Source organism: Apaloderma vittatum, unplaced genomic scaffold (assembly GCF_000703405.1).
Source record: "Apaloderma vittatum isolate BGI_N311 unplaced genomic scaffold, ASM70340v1 scaffold13324, whole genome shotgun sequence".
NCBI classification, from domain to species: Eukaryota; Metazoa; Chordata; class Aves; order Trogoniformes; family Trogonidae; genus Apaloderma; species Apaloderma vittatum.
The window spans coordinates 4,745-32,543 of NW_009711013.1; the positions used below are offsets into that span (position 1 = coordinate 4,745).

The 27,799-nt window shown below is 37.2% G+C and overlaps 1 protein-coding gene across 1 annotated transcript; it reads left to right on the plus strand.

Moving 5' to 3' along the window:
• SEMA3A (sema domain, immunoglobulin domain (Ig), short basic domain, secreted, (semaphorin) 3A) lies at positions 1-27,799 on the plus strand (the record flags this gene model as incomplete). The annotated part of the gene is made up of 7 exons (XM_009867506.1): positions 1-220; positions 5,568-5,659; positions 8,669-8,710; positions 15,178-15,335; positions 19,506-19,573; positions 24,509-24,651; positions 26,233-27,799. Coding segments are annotated over 7 exons (1,179 nt in total), but the record flags the coding sequence as incomplete, so codon positions are not given.

Below are 27,799 nucleotides of genomic sequence, written 5' to 3' on the forward strand. Positions count from 1 at the left end.
TGTCCCAGTAAAACATTTGGAGGCTTTGATTCCACCAAGGACCTTCCTGATGAAGTTATAACATTTGCAAGAAGTCATCCAGCCATGTACAACCCAGTATTCCCCATCAACAACCGACCAATCATGATCAAAACAGATGTGGACTACCAGTTCACACAGATAGTAGTAGACAGAGTGGATGCAGAAGATGGCCAATATGATGTGATGTTCATTGGCACAGGTGAGAAGTTTTTGAATCTACACTGTGTGGTCCTCCAGGCAGGCTCATGGAGACATAGATCAGATAATATTTCACAATTTGAAAGACACAACAGTGATTTATGTTCCAGTGTATACCTGTGAAAATTTGGGGCAAGACTCAAAACTCTGTGTGTGGGGAAGTCTTTTTAAGTACATTTGCTGTTACAGGTTCAGGCTGTGGCCTGCATAGCTTAATTCTTTAGGAGCTTTGCCAGCTGGATTAAGATCAAACCACTCTCTTTCCAACTACTGTTATTAGGGAATTTTATTAGAAATATCTTGCCTTATTAATTATAATTTAGTATTAAAATGTGGGGTTTGAGGTACCCATTTAGAAATGCAGCATAAGAACTATTAACGTGAATGAGGCAAGTATCCAGGGATGGGAAATGTAATTGTCTTGTGTGTCTTTTAAGTATTTCAAGCATTGTCTTAATATGCTCAGCTCTTTAGCCAGAAGAGTGCATCATTTTACTTAAGGTGAAGATATGTGGCGTATACAAAACGTTTTAAAAATAGATCATATTCAGATAGAAATGTGATACCTTTGGCAAAGCACTTGCGGAATCATACAGCTTGGGCATTTTACAAAAATGGAAACAGGCACTCAGAAAAGACGTATTTTTCCAGAAAGTTAATAACGAGAAATAACAGTGGCCAGAAATTAGCTGATATCAATTTGGCTAGGTTCAGGGTCTTGAGAACTATGCAGATTAGCCGTTGGTGGATCTTCTTCACCTTTGAAGATTTTCCATTAGTTGGCTGGTGTTTCAATTATGTTGAATATAAGTATTTTTAACTTCTATTGAACATAATTGCTAGTAATTAGACATTGGCATCATGAAGCCAAAACAAATCAAACCAAACACCCACTGTTTTTTTTCGACTTTGGACCAAAAAAAAAATCTGTCTGGGCTGTCTGTCTTATAGCAGTCCAATTTCTGACTTGCTTTGAGTACAGCTCTGGTCCTCTGGACCTGGGGTTGGATTTCCAAAGCAATAAATCTCAAAGCCTCTTTCATCTTGATGCCTGAAATATGTTATCAGTAAACTGAGAGCTGATGAAGCTGTGTGTACCAAATACAGTGCACGCGTAGCAATTCAGAACATTTACTGCAGGAAATGCAGCTCTGCAGAAAGCATTCCAGATCTTTAAAACTGCAAACTGAGTTATTAGATACAATATGTTCATTCATGAAGCACTAAAAAGTAGTTTCACATGATATTACACAACACATATATTTTCCATCAAACATGAGAGACTTCAGTGCCATCTACAATTGGCAGTATTTTGTGCCTTTCAACAAGTCTTCTATGACCTGACTCAGCCCAGAAAAGTTAAAAAAAAAAGCAATACTCCTCTTAGCTGTGATATTAGAGAAGAAGCCCTTCAGCATCCAAAGTATGATGCTGAACAAACATCAGGAGCTGATTTATGTCTACATCTTGAGCACAAGAGGTGGCATTTATCTCACTAAATTTTGGCATTCAGTCTGAGAAAGATGCCTTGGCTTCTGCAATAGAGAGAGATAAGTACTTCCAGAGAGAGATTCCTTATACTTTCTTCAAGACCTATGTTAGAGTGAGATGAACAGTTATGCAGAAGTTCCAGTCTGTTTTCAGACGGTACAGGAAGAATTGCTTAAATCTGAGCTATAACTTTTAGATAGTTATCATTATGTGTAGTAGTTCTTATCTAAATTATTCAGGCAAAGTCTCCTTCTGAAAGACCCTCAGTGATACCCAGCTCTTACTTTTGAGTTGGGAATTTAGGTACTCAATCCCCTAAACCACTAACATTCAGGTGTGTGGTAAGTGCTCTGGATCCCATCCAACATTGCTGATAGTTGTGCCCAAGAACTGTAAGAAAGGTATTGAAAGATTATTACTTGCACTTGCCAAGAGACATTTCAAGATCAAAATCCAACGTAAGTGCAGAATGTTGTTATTTCTTGAAGTACTGCTTTTGTCCATAGAAACTGTTCACTTTCCGGCAGGAGGTTATTCCCTCATGGAACAAGGACAGCCATTATGACACCTCTGCTTGGAGCTGGGGCATTAAAAATGCTAAGATGCTCTGTGCTCCTCTGAGCTCGCTGTCCTTATTGCAGTTTTCAGAATGAGGAAAGGTTTTTTTCCATGCAGGGGGAAAGGAAAAGAGGCAGAACTGAGGCCCTGCCTGCCTTCTGCCAGAAAGCTGCACTGAGCCAGCTGGTCAAAGCCAAAGGAACCAGAAGCAGATACGCAATCAGCACATACTACATCTTCTCCAAGCAAAGAACAAACTGGGAAGCAGATTAGGGACTCCAGTCACAGTCCAGCTTCCCACTTGATGTTTTGAACTTGTGACAAAGGCAGAGTTAAGCTCTCTGGGGTATGACTGGATTTTTCTATGCAGGTCTGTCCCATCAGATTAGATGCATTTTCCCATTGCTGTTGCAGCAATGTACACTATTCCCACATGCTGCTGAACTTCAATATGTTGAAGAAATACTTTTTTTATTCCTTTTCGTTGAGTAACTGATGATAATTGAACACAGCATAATTAATAGCCACCCAGCATGGTCACATTTTCCTTTCCTGTGGGTGAAATCTTTAGCTGAGCAGTTTCTTTCCCACTGTGATTGTACCAGTGTGTTTTACCATGGAAATAAAATCATATCGGCGTGCTTGAAATTATATCAGAAAAAAACAGGATTTAAGATATGCACTTAATGCATATCCTGAGTGTCTGATGTTTAGGATCATTTGGCACAGTCAAGGCACATCTGTCAGTAAAGCAAATTAATAACAGTAATCTTATCTTACAGAGCAGAGCCTACTGATCCTAAAGGAGAAGCCTGATTCCGTTTGTGTGAAATTGTTTGAAATACTACTCTTTAAAACTTGATCTAGAACTCAGATAAAGCCCCACTTTGGTACCTGTGGCCTGACCAGAGTCGCCGCAGTGATTAACACGATGTATCTTTGACCTCAGAGGCTTTCTCCAGCATCAAGAGACTGTAATTGTTGCAGGATACACTTAAAAGTCAGACTTTTTTTTTTTTTGAAACATTATGTGGGGAGCTCTTGTCCACTCAGTGGCCACTCAGGCTCTGCAGTTTCCCTTGTGTTGGTTTATTGCAAATACCCCCTTATTTCTAGAATATGGCATTTGATGGATTGTCACTGAGGACGGTCATAGTCTCACACAGAATATAGGCACAACACATTGGTATGCTGTTGCATTTCTTAGATCAGAGTTCTCATTTTTTTCACCCATACAATGTATTTTTCCTCCACAGACATCAAATTATCAGGATAATTATCAAAATGAACTAATCCATTAAATTACAAATATAAGTAATGTTGAATTATCTGTTGTTCTGAATTAATTTGTTGTAGAAATGTGGATATTTATATTGCATTTTATATTGCAGTTTTATATTTGTTCTGTATTCTTCTCAATATTTCTTGTATTAAATGTACTAAATTAGTAGCAGTAACCATAATGAAAACCATATCCAGAACAACTTATCTAGTATATTTTACTAGCTTAGTTTGTGCACATAGCTGCCTAAATAAAAAGGAAGTTGTGCTTTGCTTTGCTGTTCTTTTAAGAAAGAACTCTTGGGTTTTTTTCTTTTTTGAAAGGATCTATGGGTTTTGTGAATAATGAAAGAAAACAGTGATGTGTGGGGGAAAAAAATCACTTCTTTCTATATTTCCATATACTTAGAAACTAACATCTGCTTAAAGGGGAGCAGATGGAAAAATTAAAATCTCAGTTCTACAGGACATTCCAGGTTTTCTAGAACTGTTTAATCCAAATTCATGTAAAGAAGTTGAATAGCCAGAATTTTCTCATGAAATCAATAGCTTTAAAGTTAGTCACCTTACAAAAACATTTTCACCAGTGTAATCTGTTTGTTTCATTTGTATATGTATTTTCAATATAGAAATGGTGAACCATCAGTTTTTCAATCAGAAGTTTTGACTAAAACGCACGAATATATATGCATACAAAATATATTTTGATACTATGTAATTGATGGTTAATTCTTGTTTTGAGAATGTTGACCTTTAGAGTTCTGTAACTTTGAGAATTTTATCCATTTAAAGTGCCTTATATTTTTCTAAACTATTACTGCTTCAGAAGATGCAGCATGAAAAGTCCTCAGGGATGTAGTTGTTATTCCTGTGATACATTTGCATGACACTACACTTGGCTGGTTAAAAAGAAAAGTCAAATACAAAGTGTTTCCATTTCAGAGAGTCTGCAGTGATGTGTACCAACCTAGAAATTATTATTTTTTGTTTTGTTGTTCCCTTAAAATTTTCTTTATGGAAACAAACAAACAGCAGATGCAGAAACTGTAAAATAGTGGTGATTTTAAGTCTCAGCCATATTCACAAAACCAAAAGCTGTAGCTCTGGAATTGGTACAAGTGTTGCCCTTGTTCATGTTAAAGCCAATTACAAAACTCCAAGAATGTAGATGGATATAGGATAAAAATGCTGGCACACACCTATTTGTAAACAGAAGATACATGCTGTACTGCTTTTTACCCTCAGTGAAGACCAGTATCTAACACACAGAGAAACAGAGATGCCTTAAGGGGCTTATACCTCTTATGTACTTTGCGTGACCTGGGGCTGATCTCATGTATTTTAGAGATCTAACAGCTTCACCTGTCTAACAACATTTGTCCAGACGTTTTCATATCCAAACTGAGCCTCCCGACAGCATAGAACCACAGAACCATAGAACAATTCAGGTTGGGAAAGACCCTTGGGATCATCGAGTCCAACCATTGACCCTACACTACAAGTTCATCCCTAAACCATATCACCCAACAGAACATCTAAACGACACTTGAACACATCCAGGGATGGCGACTCAACCACCTCCCTAGGCAGTCTATTCCAGTGTCTGACCACTCTTTCTGTGAAGAATTTCTTCACATACATTTTAAGAATGACAAACTTTGTATTTAAAATGGACAATAAAACATGCCTGGGTAAATTTAGTGCATTTCCTTTCTCAATTAAATGACTGAAACACCTGTTGTTTTATACCATCACTGAAATAGTATTTCTGTCCTTCTCTTTCTTTAATAACTACAGTAGTGTTTATCTTCTTTGTTATATTTTAATAGTTGAAAGACTTCAGTGAAATGTCCTGAAATTCAGTGTATTTTAAGTAACAGCTGGTATTTTGAACAACAAGTACTCAGAGATACGTAGTTACACAATCTTTGTATTTTAAACAATTACACACTGCAAGAAACTCTGAAACTGAAGTAGGCATCTTAAACACCTGAAAACTTTCTTTTTTCCTTTTCAAGATATTGGAACAGTTCTCAAAGTGGTTTCAATTCCTAAGGAGACTTGGCATGAGTTAGAGGAAGTCTTGCTGGAAGAAATGACAGTCTTTCGGGTAAGTGCGGCTAAATTTCAAGTGTCTTGTAATTTCTCTGTGGACAGCTGCAAACTAAACTTCTGGCAGTCTAGCCAAGGAATAGCCTGGCATGCCCCTCTAATTAGCTTGTCATTTAGAGACCCAGACACTAGTCAAAATAAACCTTGAAACTGTCAATGCTAGCTGGAAGTTAATGATAAAAGAACTAGGATTCTGGGCTCTTGTTTTGTGAATTTAAAAATAAATTAGTATCTCTGAATCTTAGAGCTGTTTCATGCCGTAGTTAAATAAGTATCTGTGCAAGTCTGGCAATAATGTCTGTTTACTCCCACAGAGATAGGCAATACACAAATTTTATTGTTGCATTAACTCCTAACATTACTCAGACTATCAGTATACTGCAACTAGGAAGATACTTTAGGAAAAACAGTGATCTGCATATATTTCTTATGTCTAATAAAAAAGAGACATTCTTATGTCTAATAAACAAAGAAAGTGTGACTTCAGGTGACTTCAGGGTGTCACTTTCATGGTCTGACACCAGACTCCATAAACATCCCCTAATCTTCAGCACCTTTTTGTGAAAATCAATCTCTTCCATTTTTCCTATCTGAGGCACCTAAAAACTAAGGCATCCCATAGGCGCTCCTGCAAGTGGAGGCTGAGTAAAGCTTTCAAACACTTTCCAGACAGAACCCAGAGATGTCTTGTGTTTTGTACACAACAACGAATCATTTACATTCCCCATGTTATTCGTTTAGTCAGTGCTGGTTTATGGCACCGTTTCACAGAGAGTTGATACCTGGCATGGGGTTAATGTGACAGCACGATGATGCTACTTGTGTGCTGGGAGAGCCCCGGGTCCTGTGGTCTCTCTCCAGATGTGCTGACAAGGACTGTGCTCTGAGTCTGTCCCTGAGACCTCAGCCACCATGCCCTCATCATGCTCACTTGCCTTTCTCTTTGATTTCTGAACAGACACAACATATCTAAACAGAGCTTGCATATAATTTTATTAATTTTTTTTTCTTATTGGCAATCTTGCCTTTAGTGGTACCAGTCGTGCACAGAAGCTACTGTTCTGAGTGCAAGATAGCACTGAAAAATGGAGAACTCTCTTTCTGCAATCTATGGCCTTCTTAAGAGCAGAAATGTGGGGCTTTTTTTTTTTTAACAGAAGAAAAGAAGTAGAAACTATGAGAAGAAAATGAGACAAGTAATTTGTGGCTCCCAGATTTTTTGCCTTTTTATGCATGCAAAAGTCATTAGATTAATGCAGGGTAATTTGGCAATTGTTGGTAATGTATGAGTCTCTTCCCTAAATCAAGTAGAAATGCCAAGCTAAAGGAGATCAGAGAAAAATGAAAGAAAGAAAATAAATGGAGCAAAAGTTTTATTCCAGAAAGGCTTTACAGAAATAGAATGGTTGATGGTAAATTCAAATCTGGTGTTTTACGCTACATATGTGTTTATTCATTACACAAAAGGATTTTGGTGTTCTGATATACTTGAAAGCTCATTTGTCTCCTTAAAGAGGCCATTAATGTACTTCAGTGGAATAAGCAGAATCTGTATGCATGAGATATGGATCTTTTAATATGAATTTTGCACCAGATTTTACATGTACCTCAATGAAATCTAAGTTTTCTTCAAATACTAAAGAGTCTATGTGCATCATATGCATTTTGATGTTTAAGCTGCAATATGCTGCACACAATGCTTTTCATTTGTAATTCCATGAAACTGAAAGTCTTCCATATCTGTTACAGCGATAACAAACGCCTCTTTTAACCCCATTTATGCAGTATTTCTCTGAACAGCTGAGCAAACAAACTGATGAGTTCAATTTTCATTCAGATGTTGCACTTAATTGATGCTTTCTAATATAAGGTCTATTAACCCATCTGTGAAGGCAATTCTACATGCTTAACATCCACTGACCCATATCAAATTCTCTCAGGATAAGCCAGTTGAAAGCTATACAAGTGTAAAACCTTAACAAGGAATTTATTAATGTATATAATCAAAAGTATGATATGTGGGATCAATAGCAGATTTTTAGATGGAATAAAGTTCATACAGAACTGACTTCCACATTTCTAACCATATTATGCCAGTTTAGCTTTTAGGATTAAAACTCATTCAAGCAGCTGGGCCTAAAAGGTATAACAGTCTTATAATCAGAACAAAATATACTTATTCAGTTAAGTATTTCCTACAGTCTCTCAAGTAAGAAATTAGATATTGGTTTGACATCTGCTTGCTACAGTGAAGTACAATGATGAGTCTTAGCTAGGAGTACAATAACTTGTCTAGTGACCCCTTTGGTTGATTAAATAATGGATATTCCAGAGTGCAAAGAAGCCCCTTGCCAGTTTTATTTCTGTGTTCTGCGAGTATGAGTATCTTCTACTCTGGGTCATCCTCTTCTGGCAGGGAGGCTGGACTAGATGATCCTCAGAGGTCCCTTATAACCCCTGACACTGTGATTCTGTGATTCTTTGTACATGAATAGTGTAGTGCAGTCAAGAAAATTGTACTTGGAATTAGGGCTGCTTCTTATGATAAAATTTTGCAGGAAAGTTTTTTTTTTTTTTAACCTTGATATGGTTAAAATGTGTTGCTTTTGTCAGTGTTATGAACCTTAATATATATAGTAACTATATTTGATACCGCCATTATTTTCATATTACCTGGGAGGTTCTTTAAATATATTTTTAAATGTAGAAATTAATTTCAAGTAGTAACAAATTAATTTCAAGTAGTAACAAAGAAAAGACAATGAAACTGTCAGAATCGTGAAAATGATGTCATCAATCAACATAGAAATCTAAGATGCACCTGGATAAGTGCATGCATTCTAGTTAAAGCTAGAAACTATTCCACTGCAAAAGACAAGAAACGCTGTTACTAAGGAGTGTCTAATTTAATTCCATGGTTTCTAGATTGGACAAATAACATTCTAGGAGAATTTTTATGTTTACAGAACTCATTTTATATTTTAACTCTTTTTTTTTTTTTTCCTAGGAACCCACTGTTATTTCAGCAATGAAGATTTCCACAAAGCAGGTACTATGTGCACAAAGTTTAAATCACTTTTAAATATTTATTGGTCTCTGTCTTTTACAGACAGTAACTTGGCAGTCAGTAGAGACATATTAATTACAGCAGCAGCATCCCATCTTTTTACATAAACAGTAGTTTCTCAGGAAAATGTGACATGCAAAGGAGAAAGGAAAAGTCTATTTTGTATTACTGGTAAGGTGGAAACTAAACATAAACTAACCAGCTGTCTGGAGGCTCTCTAGAAAAGAAGTTAAAAAAATCAACATTATAGAATGTTCTCATGATAGAGAAACTCAAAAAGAGTGGCAAAACTCAGTCCCTTGCTTTAATGGGGCTGCTTCTAGTCTCTGTAGGAATAGTCTTGTACAAAATAGACATAGCGTAAGCAAGGATGAAATGAGATATCCTCTGATCTTTCTGTCTGATGCCCATTCCATTCCTGGACATGCACAATTCAGCTTTAACAAAGATGATTTAGTTCAAATTTTCCATAGCTTTCTGGTTCAGTGACATAGTTAGGATATGGGTTCCAGACTTCAGGCTCTGTATTTCCTACTTTCTGTTGAAAATAATACTAATATAATACACTAATATAATATACTAATATAATACACTAATAACTAACTTCTTCAAGAAAACGTATGTATTATAGCTTTCGCTGCAGAAAAACATAACCAAAACTAACTGGGCGTCTTGATGGATGGAGGTGAAGTTCTGTCTGATTTACAGTAAAGGTGATTTTTGCATTTCTTAGCAAATACAGGCAACTATTATTGCTCTTCTTTATGAAGCAGCTGATGAATTATGTAGTCATGCAAAGAACACTGGGTTGCAAACCGGGAGTGAAGTGGGTATGAGGGGTCTATTGTCCAGTTCTGCCGGGAATTAGGCATATGGATCCCAGCCACTGTCATTTCCTGTCTCAGAAGTCTGAGAGATAAAATTTAATGTTGTATTTATCATGATAAAACTATTTTTCCTCCTTTTTCATATTTGTGTGGTTTTGGAGCCTAATTCAGTAAATATAAGCAACTTGTTCACATTCCTTAATTTTTCCATTAATGCCATGGACAGTAAAGGGGACGTTTGGTACTACATCCAGGACTGGGTGCACTAAAAATTATATGTACTATGTTTTATTTAACTCATCAGCCTCACTCTGTGCATTATTAAACAGAAGTTGAATTCATTCTTTAATGGACAGAGCCCAATATCATGTTTGAAATGCTTCATATTTAACTCAGAATTCACTGTATTTAGAAAAGTTGTCTGATAACGTTCATGTATTTGACAGAAAACATTTTGTTTCAGGACATTCTTCTAACATAGTTTACCACCAAAACAACAGAAATGGCAGGACAAAAAAATGTGCTATTGAATACTATGATATTTAAAAACAAACCTGTCAACTTGTATATATGTTCACATCATACCAAAATGCTCTGCTTTGGATTATTTTTACAAGTACATTCCCTTAAAGCAGCCAATCTTATTTGAGAATGGACCACACATTTTCATACAACTTCTTCAAAGCATCTTTAGCTGTTCAGGGGAGATTACCATTTTCCCAGAGTCTTTTGAAAACGAATTTACACATCTAAAATTGTCTAAAACTAAAAAAAAGAGCATAAAACATAAGTTATTCAAGCAGCATTAAACTCATGAAAAATCAACCAGCCTGAGGCTAAAAAAGACAGAACCATGATACAGTATGACAAGCTTTGGCTCTGTCTTTCTAAATCAAACAAGTATGTGGCAACATGTTTCCATTTTATATTCATGATTTTAAAATCCTGTAGTTTTATAACTCAAACACTTTACTCATTGTGTTCTGATAGGCAGAATCTTTTTTGTATAAACAGCACAATAACTCCATGCATTGTAGAAAGCAAGAGCATGAAACGTAAACAGTAAAACCAGCAAGTCCTATTGAATAACTTTAAAGCAATCACTTCATCCTGAAGATCAAAATCTACAAATTATTCAGGAGCAGAACTTAGCTTTAGTTTTAAATCACATAAAACTCTTAAGGCTCCCGTGCGTCTCTTCATGAATATGAATTTGACCCTTGAGCGTGAGTGACTTTGAGCAAAGAAACTTAGCCTTTGTGTGTAAAACTAAGTCTTGATACAGGCTGCCTCATCTCTGCTGTCTTTAACTTGCAGGAATTATATTTCCTCACTGAAGGTATGTATTCCTCCTAACTAGGTTCAGAGCCCTAGGCTTGTCCTTATCACCTAAACAACGCGTGGTTAGCAAAAGACACAAACCTTCAGAGGACAGCATCCTAGAGTCACTGTAGCACCCTGCAGCTGCCTAAAGAGGTTTAGATTAAATAATAGGAGTGCACCCTCAGTAAGTTTGCCGACGACACCAAGCTGTGTGGTGCCGTGGACTCACTTGAGGGAAGAGATGCCATCCAGAGGGACCATGATAGGCTTGAGAAATGGGCCAGTGCAAACTGCATGAGCTTCAACAAGTCAAAATGCAAGGTCCTGCACCTGGGCCAGGCTAATCCCAGGCACAAATACAAACTGGGAACAGAGTGGGTTGAAAGTAGCCTTGAAGAGAAGGATTTAGGAGTGTGGATAGACGAGAAGCTCAACATGAGCCGGCAGTGCGCTCCTGCAGCCCAGAAGGCCAACCGCATCCTGGGATGTATCAAGAGAAGCGCGGTCAGCAGGTCAAGAGACGTGATTCTCTCCATTTACTCTGCTCTTGTGAGACCCCACCTCGAATACTGCGTCCAGTTTTGGTGCCCCCACCATCAGAGGGACGTGGATCTGTTGGAGCATGTTCAAAGGAGGCCACAAAGATGATCCAGGGGCTGGAGCACCTCTGCTATGAGGACAGGCTGCAAAAAGAGTCTGGAAAAGAGAAGACTTTGGGGGGACCCAATAGCTGCCTTCCAATACCTGAAGGGAACCTACAGTAAGGCTGGGGAGGGACTTTTTACAAGAGTGTCCACTGATAGGACAAGGGGAAATGGGTTTAAGTTGAAGGAGCATGGATTTAGACTGGACCTTAGGAAGAAATTCTTCAGTATGAGAGTGGCAAGACTTTGGAATAAATTGCCCAGAGATGTTGGAGGTGTTCAAGGCCAGGTTGGATGGAGCCTTGAGTAGCCTGATCTAGTTGAGAGGCATCCCTGCCCATGACAGGGAGATTGGACCAGATGATCTCTAAGGTCCCTTCCAGCCTAGGCTATTCTATGATTCTATGATTTCTTTACTGAAAGGGTTATCAAGCATTGGCATGGGATGCCCAGGACAGTGGTGGAGTGACCTTCCCTAGAGGTATTTAAGAGTTGGGTAGACATTGTGGTTAGGGATATGGTTTAGTCAAGGACTTGTCGGTGGTAGGTTAATGGCTGGGCTCCATAATTTTTCTCCTTGATTTAAAAATGTAGAAAAAGGCCAAAAAGTCAGGCTTGGCTTTCACTTTAAGATGACTTTTTGTGGAGGAATCTTTTTTTTTTTCCCTCAGGGTTAGGTTTATGATCCTCTGTTTCAAAAAAACATTGTGTTTCTGGTAAGATGGGAAAAAAACCCAAGATCCTTGGCTGATACAGGGCAGATCCTTGTCTGGTGGAGCTTTTGTTTCTCCTCCGTAAGACTCTCAATCAAGGGCAAGGCAGAGGCCTTCAGAAAGACCTCGGTGACTACTTCTATACTATTTTTCACAAGATACTGAATTTTATTAAGAGATACCATCTCTGTCCATAACGAGCATATAAAAAGGACTAGGTCAAAATAGATATGTCACTTAAACAGCTCCCTGAACTATTCTGCATCAGTTACTTTTCAAGACATAAAATTAAAATAGATCATATTTGAACTTCATGCTCCCTGAAGTTCCTTTTAAAATTCTGCCTAAATTCTTATCTTTAAGAATTAATTTTTTTTATTTCTTTTTTTTTTGTTAGTTTGTTTAACTGCAAATGGAAAATTCTCAGTTATCTCTTTGTCTGACTTCTGAGGAAAGACTGCATTTTGGGCAGCACAATGAGGCAAACAGAAATTACTAGATTGCTTAAAACATTAGTCTCCTCAACTTTTGTAGAATTTCAATGCTGCAAGAATTTTTAGAGGACTTTTTTTTTTTTACTCCCTCTGGTTTGATCTGATAATCAGCTGATTTAATAAATTAACAACCTCTTGGGAAAGACTCTGCCCAACAGACAGTTGGACTGAGTATGGCAAAGTAAGGTCAGAATATTGATGCAAATCATTCTATCGCTATTTTCTCATTTTCCTACTGGCTGGATTTACGTATTATTAGTGTCCAGAATAATGATCCCCAGCTGGAGTCTAAAACCATGATCATAAGAGCAGCAAATAGGGCAGCAGCCTTCAGGCTGTGCAGCACCTGAAACACGTGCTGTAGTTCACTTGACTGAACTTTATGAACTTATCTACAAGGAGAAGACTCTTTAAGTAACCCTATTTTGGCCTCACCTTTTTTGTTTGGCTTTTTTGTATATGTTTCTGCTCATTCTTTAAATCAAAAGACTTGAAATCAGGGAGAGGTTTTAGATGAAATTGGTTACAGGGATGCATAAGAAGACATTACACCTTTTTTTTTCCCCCCTGTGCATTCTCTGGGTTGCTTTTTATATTAGTTGCACCACATGTTGCTACACGCTTATATAGATATTAATGCCCCAATTACACAGGACACAGATCAATACCATCTGGACATTTAAGATACTTAACTGAAGCTCTAATTTGACCTATGCTGCCTCCATAATCAGTAAAGAGAAAAGGCATCCCTTGAGAAATGGTTAGGTCACCTAAGATTTGAATTGCTACTCTTTTTAGTGCAGAACGTACCCCTAAGCTGGGTACTTTGATTAAGTGACTTTAAAGAGAATCAGCTTATCATGTCTACTGCCTGTCATCTGCTTGTTGAGGACACAGCGCTAACTGGGCACTGGTATGTGCAGCTAAGGCTTTGTATGGAGTTCTGTATGGTTGGAGATTTGTGCCCAGACAATGAGGGTTTACAGCTCTACAGCAGTGTAATAGATGGAAACAGCTGCTTAGAAAGGACTTAGTTTTCAATTTACCAGTGATTTTTCCTTTGGGTGCTTTCCTAGTCATATTTTCCTTGAGAAAATACTGGTGTTTATATAAATGCAGGGGATGTTTCTGTTACAATTAATATGTCTGTATAAACTGCCAAGCTGCTGTCTCTGAAAGAAATTAACACAACACCTTTTATGAGTGGTTTTGGTTTTGCTGTCTCCTGGTATCCAGTGCTCATCATTTCTAGCAGTTAAGGTGACCTCAGCCACCTTTCATCCCTGAATTCCTTGGAAACAGTATCTCTGGGACATCACAGTGCAGGAGATGAAGAATTCTGACAACATTTCTTGAAATCTTATTTTTCCATACCAGTTTTGTATTTTATAATAAAGAAAAATGGATATAAATTTGTGTTTTCTTGGTAGCACTGGTTGGAGTAGGACCTTGAAAAGAAATGTATTAATTGCCCCATCATGGGTGCTGGGTGACAAAGTTTAGGATTTTGCTAGTAAAGCATCAGTGTTTCCAAAACAGAAGGATTATGCCACTTAAGTTTTGTTTATCTATTTATTTTGTTTTCCCTTAGTTTTGCATTTTAGAGAGAATTATATTTACTTACACTTATACTTGTTTTCTTTGTGAATTAGTGCTAAGCTGAAATATCTCTGTTTGGGCTTTCACGTGGGATCAGTAGTTCAGTTTCCCTATGTCCCTAGGAGGACTAACTTCCCTAAGGGACCACGTGAATTTGATATCAGAGAGGAAATTGAGACAGACAAGATATTCTGTTGTGATGCCATACAAAGCTGTAGTTCATTTTGTATGCATGGTTTTTTTATTTATTTACTTCATGGCTTCTTTCTGCATTTCAACTACTTCTTCCACTCAGCACTGGTTTTTATCCAAAATAAAGTAAGCCATCATCCCTCATTGAAGATATGTTTCGGTTAGCATATGTGACCAATAAAAGAAGAGCATGAACTGTCAGAATTTTTGGTCAAGCAAAGAAGTGTGTGCATAGGAGCACTTCCAAGAAGTTAGCACCAGTCTAACTTCATTTTTCCACACACACATATGCAAATCAGGGTCATATATAGGAAATTTACATTAGAAGTTGTTTTTCTTTTCCTTTAAATTCGAAAGCACGTTCTCCGTTGTGTTCTGTCATGCAGATCTGAATAGAAAAGAAAAAATAGAACAGTACTTTAATTTTTTCTTGCTGCTTAGAGAAGCCACCTAGAACTTTGTAAAAATATCAAAGCTTTTCCTTTTTGATTTTTTTTCAACCTTAGGACAATTCTCTTCTCATTCCTTTAGTGTACACGAGGATCATGATCCTTTATTATATCTGTAGTGGCCCTGACATATTTTTTGATGTATTCCTATAAAAAAAAAAAGTTAATTTGCAATTTTTAAAAAATATATTTTTAACTTTTTTAACAGCAACAGCTCTACATTGGCTCAGCCACTGGAGTTTCACAGCTTCCTTTACACCGCTGTGATGTGTATGGAAAAGCATGTGCTGAGTGTTGCCTTGCGAGAGACCCTTACTGTGCCTGGGACGGTTCATCTTGCTCACGTTACTTCCCCACTGCTAAGAGGTAGGGACAGTTTCAGATGTCTGCAAGGGTTGCTATTTGTTTTAACTGAAGGCCTCGATATGACCAGAGGGCTTTGGAGATTTTTCATGGAGTGGTTAACCAGAGCCCTTTCTCTTCCAAAGCAAACATAATTGTGAGAGTTACAAGCAATATGAAGTTTTGGTTGAGTTAAAGTGAACACTGCTACTTCTTGGGTTGGCTTAAAAGCTGTTGTAAGAAAACATTCAGAAAAGTTCTCTCTGAAATGGATTCATAACTTTACATTCAGTAATAAACAGGAAAAAGAAAATAATCCTTTTCTCTAGCATAAGGAGCGGGCTTGATATTAAAATGAAAGAACTATTTGCCCAAGTAAATTGTTCTGCATTTTCATGAATTCTAATTCAAAGGAAATATTTATAAAGTGTTTAGACATGTATAGGAAGTTATTGTTTAGTGATATATAATATTATTTTTATTATTTAAAAGTATAACCTGTATGTGTTGATGTGTGTCTAAATGCTACCAGACCAGAACCATCACTATTTTACATTCACTTTGCACTGATGCTAAAGGATTTGCAATGCAAAGGTTAAGGGAAAACAGACTCTGCAAGTGAAAAATACCATTTTAATAAAAAATTTACAAGTCCTAGTTGCCTGATCCGGAGATTTAAAATAATATTTTCTTTGCCTGCCTTTATCTCTGAAATTCTTTTGCTTAAGGTATGTAAGCTCGTTACTGAACAGCTTTTAGCTACTGAAGTAGAAATTAGGAATAACTGAATTGATAATCACTTGCAAATAAGAATAGATATTGGTGGAGCATTCAGAGTCTCATGATAAATTGGCTAAAATGGTAAAAGAAAATGTTCACATTAAATAGAATATGCCAAGTATTACACACTTTCAAAGAAACAAGAAGTCCAAGGGTTCATATGTATATGGAGCCTTTATCTTTAATTTAAAATCAGTAGCAAATATTTAGTTGAGAATGTAGGGATTCAGAATTCAGGATTTGGTTTCGTTGGTGCAAGATATGTAAAGAGTGGGAAGTAGTATTTCTGTCACAGACTTTTCAGATGGAGGGAATTAAGATTTCAAGGCTTACATTACAATGTATCCTAAACAAATACTGATGACAAAAGAAAAAGCTACTTATGGAACATCAGGTTCTATTTTTGCACCAGGAAACAGAGTTAATCTGAGACAAGCTTTTTGCAAAATTCTTTAGAAAATAATTAAACAAGGAAAACTGAACCCATTCCAAAGGAAGAGCTGGTCACATTTTCTCAGCTGCATGGGCTAAATTCAAATTTGTGAACAAGAGCACGTGGGAGCACAGCAGTTTCTCTATAGGAGGAACAAGAGCACAAGGAACAGTAAGATTTTCAAGAAGAATCTGAAAGATTGATTTGATCTGAGTATTTTAAGGGTTAGAAGTCAGTGTAATTGAGTACTGCCTCTGAGTCAAAGGAGACAGTCAGGTCAGGAATCCCTGAATCACTCTTCTCTGCTACCTCTCTACTAATCTTTATCCCTGAAGCTCATCCGTTCTCAGCGTTCACTAGCACCCATTCCTATGCTGGGCCCATCTCAAGACACATGGAGCACATCATCCTGTCAATCATGTGCTCACACTGATGGAAGAAATAGAGCACTCTGGCTTTTTTTTACCCATCTCTCCAATTTCCTAAAGAGCAGACTGAGCTCACTTGGCCATCAGGGGTAAAAGGACAGGGACCTACTTCTAGAGTAGTCTCAAGAAGAGTAAGTTCTGCATATCAAAGTTTTCCTGTCATTCATGTGCTCACACTGATGGAAGAAATAGAGCACTCTGGCTTTTCTTTACCCATCTCTCCAATTTCCTGAAGAGAAGACTGAGCTCGCTGGTGTCGTCAGGGGGTGGGATTAAGGGATGAGGTTGCTAGGGCTGAACGGCATTGCACAGCTACAGGAAAACTTTGATATGCAGAACTTACTCTTCTTGAGACTACTCTAGAAGTAAGTCCTGGGAAGCTGGGATCCTGACAATGCGTTCAGAAAAAGCCACTGCCCCCTCCCCCATTTCTCCCTTGGCAGCAGCAGAGTAAAGGTGTTACTGGGTGAGATGATTCCTTGTTTACCTGTTACCTGCTGTACCCACTGCACTGAAAACAGCTTAAATGTCAACATTTTCCTAATAACGAATCCTTGTAATTTTAGGCTCCAGATATATTGGGAAAGTCGAGTCCTGAGGGAATTGCACAGATGCTTTACTAATAGTTGGTCTGCCTGTTTGGATTTTTTTTTGTTTTGTTTAGGCATTTTTTAAATTTCTTTTTTTAAAGAGGAGCTTCTATGAGCCATGATTTTAATTTACTTTTTTGTGTGTGTGTGTATATTACAAGTCTAAGTGACAGTTCAGAGCTCCTGTAGTGTGACCACTTAACTTTACCCCATGCAGATGTGCTCTGGTTCATATTTCATAAATCATTGTGTTGATACAATGGTGATATGTGCGACATTTTCCTGAGATTCTAACCAAACACCTCGTCCAAATTGCATTGACAGTAATATGAGTCGTTCCACAGACTTCTTGTCTACAGATAGTGTCCTATAAACATGCTGCATTTCAAAATTTAGGAAGGAGTAACAAACTTTTATGGTTCCTTATGGTTTTGTGTAATTTATTCATTGGTAATGAGCACTATGAAGATGGTATCTGAAATTAGGATTAGCACATTCTTTGAATCATATATCAATCAGCAGAAGGTTCCTTATTAAAACATGCTAATTCACTAGGATAATTTTAAAGAAGCTTTTATTCAGAAGGATATAAAAAATGCACATTCTGAATTGTTGATTTCCTCCCCCCCCAAAAAAACCCCACTGTTCCCATACTTCACATAACTGATTTCAGTTTTAACATTTCAGTAGTTTTCAGTGGAAAAAAAAATTAAATTCTTTCAGCCAAGAGGAGTCAGCTGCACAGCTGATGGTGCCTCTGTGAGGACTCAGGCTGTGCTGGTGCTGGGCTGTGAGTGAGCGTCTGCAAGCAGGGCTAGGGAACAGAGGAGAGATGGTCTCTGTACTGCAGAACAATGGCTTTTTAAAAATGTGGGCTGTTGTCACAAGGGAGTGACCAACAGTGCTTTTTACAAGGCTACTTGACTTTTGCATATCCGTTGCTGGATGCCGTAATCTGAAATCACAGCATTGTTCAGCAGCCTAATCCTCTTTGTTCTCCTCTAATTTTGCAAGCCCTCCGGCTTTCTCTGATTCCTAAAGCAAAGTGCTCGCACTTGAAACACGTCTTTGTTTGCCTTGTTCTTTTTCCTTTTTTCATATGAAACGCTCCTCTCTGGCTCAGTTGAATTTTGTGTCACAGCTATTTAAATAAAAATAGGGGCAGACAAAGAGAGAAAAACAAATGCAGAATAAAACTGTAGTAAAAAGCTTTCTTCTGTGCATTTCTTAGCGAAGATCAATATATTTTCCAAAAGAGACAGTGGAAATCATGCTGGGGAAAGAATATACTGTGTTAAATAGATGTGCAATAACTCAGACTCAAGCTACAAAGGATGAAATAAATGACATTTCAAAATCAAAGTGTTTTGTTCTGTTTATTGCAAAGACAAGGCCTTTGGCAACAGTTTGGGAAAAGGTTTTGTCATCAATGTTTTGGTGAGATCTGTGGTGGCTAAAATCATCTATGTATTTTAATTTAGATTTTGTAGAAAATACAGCACTTTTACATTCTTTCAAAGCCATCCATCCTAAGGTTTCATTTTAGCTAAAAGTTGCCATGATACTTAAATTGTTCTGGACTGCGTGTGCACAAAAGCTGTAGCTTCTTCACGGTGTTTGGTGCATGTTAAACACTGATCTTAGAAGTCTCTATGTCTATGAATCGAGTAATTAGTTTGTCTATGATCAATATTGCCAACACAGTTAAAATAAACTTAATAGGCTCGGTACAAGAGATACATATTTACCGGTGTCTGAAGACTTTGCCTGTAAGAGTAAAGGCTGATTCTACGAACCATGATAGAATATAGTAGTAACTATGATTTCCTTCCTAGTGTTGTTTAGGTGCACTTTTCACCTATGCGATTATTTATACATTCCATTCGTTCCTCCTCAGTCACGGCAAATGTGAATGCTGACCACTGAGAAGGTCACTAACAGTTTTCAAATATGACATTTGCAGACGTACTAGACGACAAGACATCCGAAATGGAGACCCACTTACCCACTGCTCAGACCTGCAGCATCATGGTGAGTTGTGGGTGTGACTGAAGTACAACTAATTGGTATAATCTGCATAAGAAGAGTGGGAAGCACTGCTGGTGAAATTGTCTTGAACATCTGGGAAAGATGAATTTAGTACATCATTATCCCAATTTAGTTTGCTTACAATGGCCTGTAACTAGACAGTTTTAAGCATTTCAGTTTTTCTGCTTTGCGTACCTGATAACACCATGCCATCAGGCTAGGCATATTAAGTCAGAAAAGAGTCATATCTCCTTCAGAACAGCAAGACGTATGTACATGTTACTTCATATAGTTTGCATAGGATGATAATCAAACTACCTTGGTTAAATATGGAGTAGTCTTTGCTGTAGGTGCCACAACAGCAGTCCTTAAGGTCATGCTACTCCCTGCAGTTTGCCTGTCCTGTGTGCTTTTGGCATGAGTTTTCTTAGACATCTTTTGATTTTGTTTTTCTGTTGATCGTTTAATTTGACCAGATCTTCCTTTCTTGAATCGTTTGGTTGGCAAACTTCTCACAGTTACTAATTTGTGCCAAACTTCAGAAAATGTCCGTTTTGCTGTAAGTGAAGAGAACACTTAGGCAATACTTCCCTCTGCTGGAAAAAAATGATTGCTCATATTTGTGGTACCTCTACAATAACAGTTAGACCACTGATGGATTCCTGGGGTAAATAAAGAAGTGATGGCTGAAAACGGAGATAATTCAAAACCCTCATGTCCTTCCAGTCCTTATAATAGCAAGCTGTACTATTGTGTCAGCTATAATTCACCACCACTATGTTTCAGTAATAGTTTTCTCTATCTTCCTTTTTAATAATTTGAAACTCACTGCAAACATTACTATAGATTTTCTTTTTACTACTTGATTGTCAGACTGGGGCCAAGCCACTCAGAAGGCAAAAGGGTTTGGAAAAGTTTGTGATGGATATGCAGTTGCCATGTTTTGAGAACTCATGAATACACAGCTAGTTTAGATTTGAACTAGTCGATGTTCTAAAAATGTTAAAAATTTCCAATTGCATTATATTTTGTAATGCTTATGCAGTGCAGATCCATATATTGGGGTTGAACTGAAATTTTCAGTTCCTCAGTAGGAAAATTTCACCACCCAGTAAACCTGAGTTTTCTTGCCAGCAGAAGCATGTCTTTGCTTTACATTTATGCTAGCTGGACATTTTACTCATGAGTGAAGTGATGATCTGGGCTACCACATTTTCATGAGAACTTTAGGTCAAGAAAAAGCTGTTGTATGGCAAATCTGATCACAAGGAGTTTTAATATAGGTTTGTCAAAATGAGAAAAGATATCCCTGAGAATTTTACTTAATAGTGAAACGAAGACAGTGTGATTAGAAGAATCAGTAACTTAGAAAAAATACTGAGGGAATGCAGTTCTAGGTCCCAGACTTTAAGGATGTACTGTCAAAATGCTTAATGAATTTTTTAGTTTGTTAATGAGTGAAGTTTTCTCTAAATGAGTTCTGACTTGTAAATCTAAAAAATTATCCTATAGTTACTTGTTGTTTACACATGATCATGCATTGTAGATACAGCTGCATGACCCATAAGACTCCTATACCAACTTATGCTGAGTTTTTTCTTGGTTTTGACTAGTAGTTTGCTGGTCAATGGATGAAGAATTTCATCTATAGCCAACAATAAGCTCCAGCAATCTTTTACTACCCGTCTACACATTCCTTTGCAGTAACTGCTGGTTGATTTGCCATGTGAAGTAATAGAAACAAGAAAAAAGAACAATCTCTTAGTGTATATCTCACTTTTAAAGACACTGCAGAAACTTACTTTGATATCAGTCTGAATCTTTAATGCTTTTAATAAGGTTTAGGTATCTCTTTCAGTTGTCTTTTCGAGCAAGTGTGTAAGTGGTATAAAATTACTGCAAAGCAACATTAGAGGGAGCTGAGGATCCTTGGCTGCTCAGGTGTTTGACCAGGCATTAATGCTGAAATCTAAAATCATGGTCACCTTTGTGTGAGCTGAAGAACATTTTTATTTTTAAGTGTAACATACTAATGCTATCAAGAAATTTATCAAGTTCTTTTCTTGAAGAATTTGTACATGAGGAGGCACCTTTTTTTTGCAGTGATTTATCCCAGGGAAAGCTGAAAGAATCACTCTGAATTTAACTGTATGGTGAGATTTATTCATTTGTAAAGCAATCTCAATATAAGTACTTGGCCTTTCATGCTTCTTTGATTATGTCAGAAATTACGTATTTAAAGGATGTTTATCAGGGTAGTAAACTGATACTGCTGCTTGGTTCATTTTGGGAATTACAGCTCTCGGACAGGACTTTGGGTTGAATTTCATAACTAACTTCATGACTTCTCTAATTTTCTGATTCCTCCAGCTGCTCTTCTGAACTTCCCAGACTTTCACTCTTCCTCCTAGTCTCTTCAGTTTCTCCCTCGGTCCCAGAGCCGCCCTCTGATCCTCTGATTATTCCATCACTTTGCTTAATTTCTTGCACTCTACATGCTCAATATTGCCTGAACTTTATAGACATTTCTGGACCTGCCTTCTACTCCCTTAATTCATGGAAATTGAATTTCAAGGATCTCTTTAATCCTTCCATTGCATGACTGTCACCCACATTATATTTTCCGGAGCATTGAGGAAATTTAAAGGGGGTTTCTGCCAGTTTCTGTGGTGATCTCTAATGCTAAAATACCGTGAACCAAATCCAAGAAAACACTCAGAAGTTTGAAATGGCATCACAACACTCAACTTAATTAGTAACCTAATTAGTAACCTACTGGTTGAATCAGCTGTTTCTGATGTGGGATAAGGGAATTCGAAGTCCATTTAGGCTTAGATTGACTTGCTAGCTCTACTTCCAATACAAGCACCCAAACTATCAGATTGTGCTTGTTGAATTTGGGCTATTTGGCAACCACAATTAATGTTCGCAGAGCCTAAAGTGAAATCCCTATGTTTGCATCCTTTACTCTGGAAGACTGTAAATCTGTTTCACATAAAACACATCGCTGAAACAGTAACGTATGTGTCCCAGACTATAAAAGTAAGATAGTACTGACTGTCTTATGCTACAGCCCAACACGTACTGTTGTGAATCCCAGTTCACATATCAAAATGCCTCTTTTTGACTAAGTGAGTATCTCTGGCTGCCTACTCAGCCATGTGATTTCTGTTCCTAAATGAGAGCACCTATCTTGAAACAGAAGATTCGAGTCACCAATCAGCTATTCACAGTGTTGAGTCTGGACCCATGAGTTATCAGCCAATGATTTCCATTTCCTATCTTTATCTTCTCACTTCTATTCAGTTAGTCTCCTCCATGTACTCCAATTCATCTGTTTCATTGACACAAATTCATTCATGCTTCATCTCAGATCTTTCCACTGATACCCTTGGCAACATTCTGTTCCAGCTGCTTTACCCTTCTCTCACTGTTTTGCTTTCTAATTCATTCTTCCATTTCTCATCTTCCTGGCCCAAAGCTGCACTGATGTTCTTCATAGGGATGTGGTTTCTGAGAGATGTCATAGAAGTTGTTTCAGTTAGTTGTTTATACAGCACCCCACTTACTAGCTGGAAAGCTAGTCACAATCCAGCAGAGGACAGCGAGCTATCCCATTCCCTATTTATTTAGTGTTAATAGGCCATTTGATGTTCCCCTACTGAGAATTGGGTAAGTAGCAGTTCTGATTGTGTCCCCCATCCCTTCTCCCATCGTCTCTCAGGGCTGCAAGTCATTTTGGAAAGGCATATGATTGCTGTATCAACATAAACCAGGAGCACAATTTTATTTTTACCTCCGGCTCAGTCATCTAGAAAACAGCCTGTGTGTACTAAACAGCATGGCCAGTATGATAAAAGGCACAGTAAAAGCAAACAAAACTTGACAAAGATTTCTCTGAGAGAATTTTAGTTAAACACCACTTTCCCATTAAAACATATTGAAAGAACTTCTTTAAAGATTTCCAGTGCTAGAGATCAAAAAGTGGAAATGGAAAGAATGAAAAATAATGGTAAAAAGACAGGAAACCCCATGAGATCAACACAATGTTAAATAGCTTAACAACCTCTTCCTCCCCATGTACTCCTCAGGATTATTGCACTGTTGCCGCTTAAGTCTGTAACAGCATTTTAAAGAGCTAAGGTGGAGAGTTGAAATATGATGCCTTACAGCCTCTGCAGCATTGGAGAAGAATCAAATGCCATATAAGTCTTATAGCTGTGCGATATTTCCAGCAAGTTGATGAATATCTTGAAACATTGTTACAAAAGGAAGTAATTTATTTAACTTTCTTTTTCACCTCCCGTAATGTCTGGTTTATTAACCTCATTACATTTCCATAAATTATGTCAGTATGAGAGGAAATTATTAATTGAAGATTGTTTCCTCAAAAACATTATTCCTGGTCATTAACAGCTTCAGCAAACTGCAGTGTCGTATAATCTAAATATGTTATACTACTTTCAAATAGCCTCATGTTTTATTACTTTCCTCTAAAGTATTATGATCGTAGAGCCCAGGAGGCATTATTACAGACATTCTGCAACTACACCCTGAGTTTTCTCACTGCATAGAGTTTGCTATTAAAAATTCTTGTCATGTCCTAGATGTTTTCCTTGATGAATAATAATGAGGTTTACACAAAATTTCACAATGAAATTCATTAACTTCACATACTGAGATCTTAACAGCTGTTAGTATTTAAAATACAAAAATAATTATAAAAAACAACAGCCTACCAGGGATCCTTACAAAGATAGAGATGTTGATGGAAATTTTCCAAGTGGCACACAGATATGCGGAAATTTTTCTTTTAAAGTCTTTGAACACTTTAAGGGAGACCAATTTGTAAATGAACAAATGCACTTATCAGTTAAGATTTTTCTTTCTTGGTAATTTTAATATTTTTTGGTTTATTTTTATTATTTTGCTTTGCAGATAACCCAGGTGGTCAGACCTTGGAGGAAAAGATTATCTATGGAGTAGAGAATAGCAGCACTTTTCTTGAGTGCAGTCCAAAATCTCAGCGTGCTGTAGTCTACTGGCAATTCCAGAAGCAAAATGATGACCGCAAAGAAGAGGTACAGTAGGAAACCAGAGATGCAACTGTTCTTCTCTATGAAGATATACCAGAAGCTGTGTCCTTCCCAGAATAACATCCATCTGTATTTTGGTTTAGCATAACTTCTCTGGAATCTTACAATCTTTCTGTTATTCTTTACCATATTCTTATTTTTATCATCATAAAATCCTGTAAGCTCTCTAATAGGTTTTACAGATTGTTACATCAGAAAACATTCATATCCTTTCCCTGGTCAGTCCACTTGCAAAGCACACTGGTTTTCCATTAGATATCTCAGAAATACCAAAAGTTAGCATGGCATCTAACTGCCAAAGTGCCATGATCTAACGATTATATTGAACTTAAATATTGCAAAGACCTTAAAACTGCCTCTGAAAAACGTCTAGCTGCATTCCTCTAATTATCCTGTGTGACTGAAATGGAGTCCAACAGGAGCATTTCTGATGTACTGCTCTAAGACTTTGCTGCAGATAAGGCAGACACAGAAAGGAGAAGTGGGAACTGTAGTGGACACAAGGGTATGAAAACTTGCATATTTTTTTATTAAAAGCAATGCTCATAGAGGCAAAGAGACAGACTTTCCCTGCTTGCATTACATTAAGCTGATTCTTTATTTTTCTCCTTCTCTTGTCACACACATTCTTATATTATTACTCACCCAGATTCTCAATTCATGTTACTATCAAGCTAGGTCATACATACCTTAAGAGAACAATCTACACTTGAAGGTAGGAATGATAGGAAATAAAAACTTGTTTGTTGCATTGAAATATTTGTAAATGTAGCCAAAGTACTCAGAAACTTTTTTTAAAGCATGTACTAAATACTTAGTTACCTTAGCAGCTTTAATTGTTTTTGCTGTTTGATTTGTTAGCCTTAGTAAAATATTTAGAATTTATTCTTAGTGGAGAGAACAGCAACCAGGTTTGTGCCCTTTCAGTTTGTGGTGATCTGCATTCAAATAATTAAATTATCTTGTAAATATTAATTAATTCAGAAAAATATAGTATTTTGGACAGCTGCCTTTTATATATTAAAATTTTGAGATTGAATCCTTATTGTTTCTTTGTAAATTCTCCACATACACGGAATCGACTTCTATGCATAAGGACTTTTGTAGTAAAGAATGATGGAAGACAGAGGACCTTTCCCACAAATATATCTAGGCTTGAGTAAAAGATAATGATTAATGTGACCTTGGTATTATAGCCAAATGTATTCATTGGATTATAGACTTCCATCTTGTGTGATGATTATAGATTTCCATCTTCTATAATATTACCAGCAAGTCCATCGGACAGAGTTGATGCAGATCTTTGTTCAGCAGCAGTTAGGGACCAAGGAGTAAATTCTTAATCTCCCAGGATCTTTGCAGTTCATCAGTAGCTTTTCCAGAATGTTTGAACCTTCCGTAATTACAAATGCCTGACAAGGGGCTTTCCATTCACGTGGGTTTGGGGATTGCTAGCCAAGTTTTACCAGCTGAAAGGAGCAGTACTAAGGAACTGGTATGGTTAGAGGATAATGTTGCACATACATGAAAGATAACTATTGAAATTACCACTTTTTTCTAATACAGATAAAGGTGGATGATCGCATGATCCGGACAGAACAGGGCCTATTGCTACGAAGTCTTCAACGGAGAGACTCTGGTGTTTATTTTTGTCATGCTGTGGAGCACGGCTTCATGCAAACTTTGCTCAAAGTGACCCTGGAAGTAATTGATACTGACCACCTCGAAGAGCTGCTCCATAAAGAAGAAGATGGTGATGTCTCCAAGACCAAGGATGCTACCAATAGCATGACTCCCAGTCAAAAGATCTGGTATAGAGACTTCATGCAGTTAATCAATCACCCCAATCTCAACACAATGGATGAGTTCTGTGAGCAAGTTTGGAAAAGAGACCGCAAACAACGCCGACAAAGGCCTGCCAATGCGCAGGTGAATACAAATAAGTGGAAGCACCTACAAGAGAATAAAAAAGGTAGGAACAGGAGGACCCATGAATTTGAGAGGGCACCACGGAGTGTCTGAGCTACATTACCTCTAGGAACCTCATCCAAGTGGAAACTTGTACAGACAGATAACTGGAAAAAAAATGCAATATTCATGAACTTTTTCATGGCATTATGTGGATGTTTACAAGAGTGGAAAGTTCAAACAATTTCCACCAGATTTAAATAAAATCAATTTCTAACTTTGCTAGTAAGTCTTTTTTCTCTGCTCTGATTCTAAGACCAGAAAGACCAGAGTTTCAAGGATGGTAACTCACCCGGACCTAGCTTACTGCTCAGAAAGTTCTGCAAGTGTTCCGCAGGCAAGTTTTGCTTTCTTTTGCCTGAGATGTAAACAAAATGCTGTATTTCATGCTGTCTTCTTAAAGAAAAGAAAAATAAAATCCCACCTTTCATCATCAGCACTACCATTTCTAGACTTATATATAAAACTGCATGAACTCATTAAGCTGATGAACGTCTAAACACGATTGGACACAAGGATTTTGTTCTTGTTTTGTCTACCAGTTCTCCTGTTTATATGTACTAGAAGAGGAAAAACAATACTGAATAAAATTGTTTGTTGAAATCTGAACAACATAAGCCATCCATCATCTGGAAGAACAAAAAATGTGGAGTACACTGGCCTACTACTGATGACTTCTTTCAGCTTTGATCTAAAGATGTATTTTATTAAAACTATAATTTAAATGTACCATGAAAAATATGCAGCAAACATTAGTTCTTTTCCAAAATAGATTAGACTTTTTGTCTTAGAAATATTGTACTTTCTAATTATTGGTTTAGAGAAGAAAAAAGACAACTACCAATTATGAGCTGCTTTACTCTTTTCTTTGGAAAATCTTCCGGGGGAGCTAGTCACAGTGCAGTTAACCTCCTCCCCTCTCAGTAATCTATATGACATGTAACTTCAAAATGATGTTAAAACTAAGCTATTTTAATATGAAAGTTGCTGTATAGCATGGAAGTCTTCTGCATTCTTTTTTTCTAAGTATGGTATTTGAAATGATTCAACTTGCATAATACCTTGCTATAGATTGAACCAATGAGGAGGAGAGCCTTCATTTTCAGTTGTATATTTTTTTTCTAATTAAAAAAGTAAATAGCATTAAAATACCCTGTACTAATTA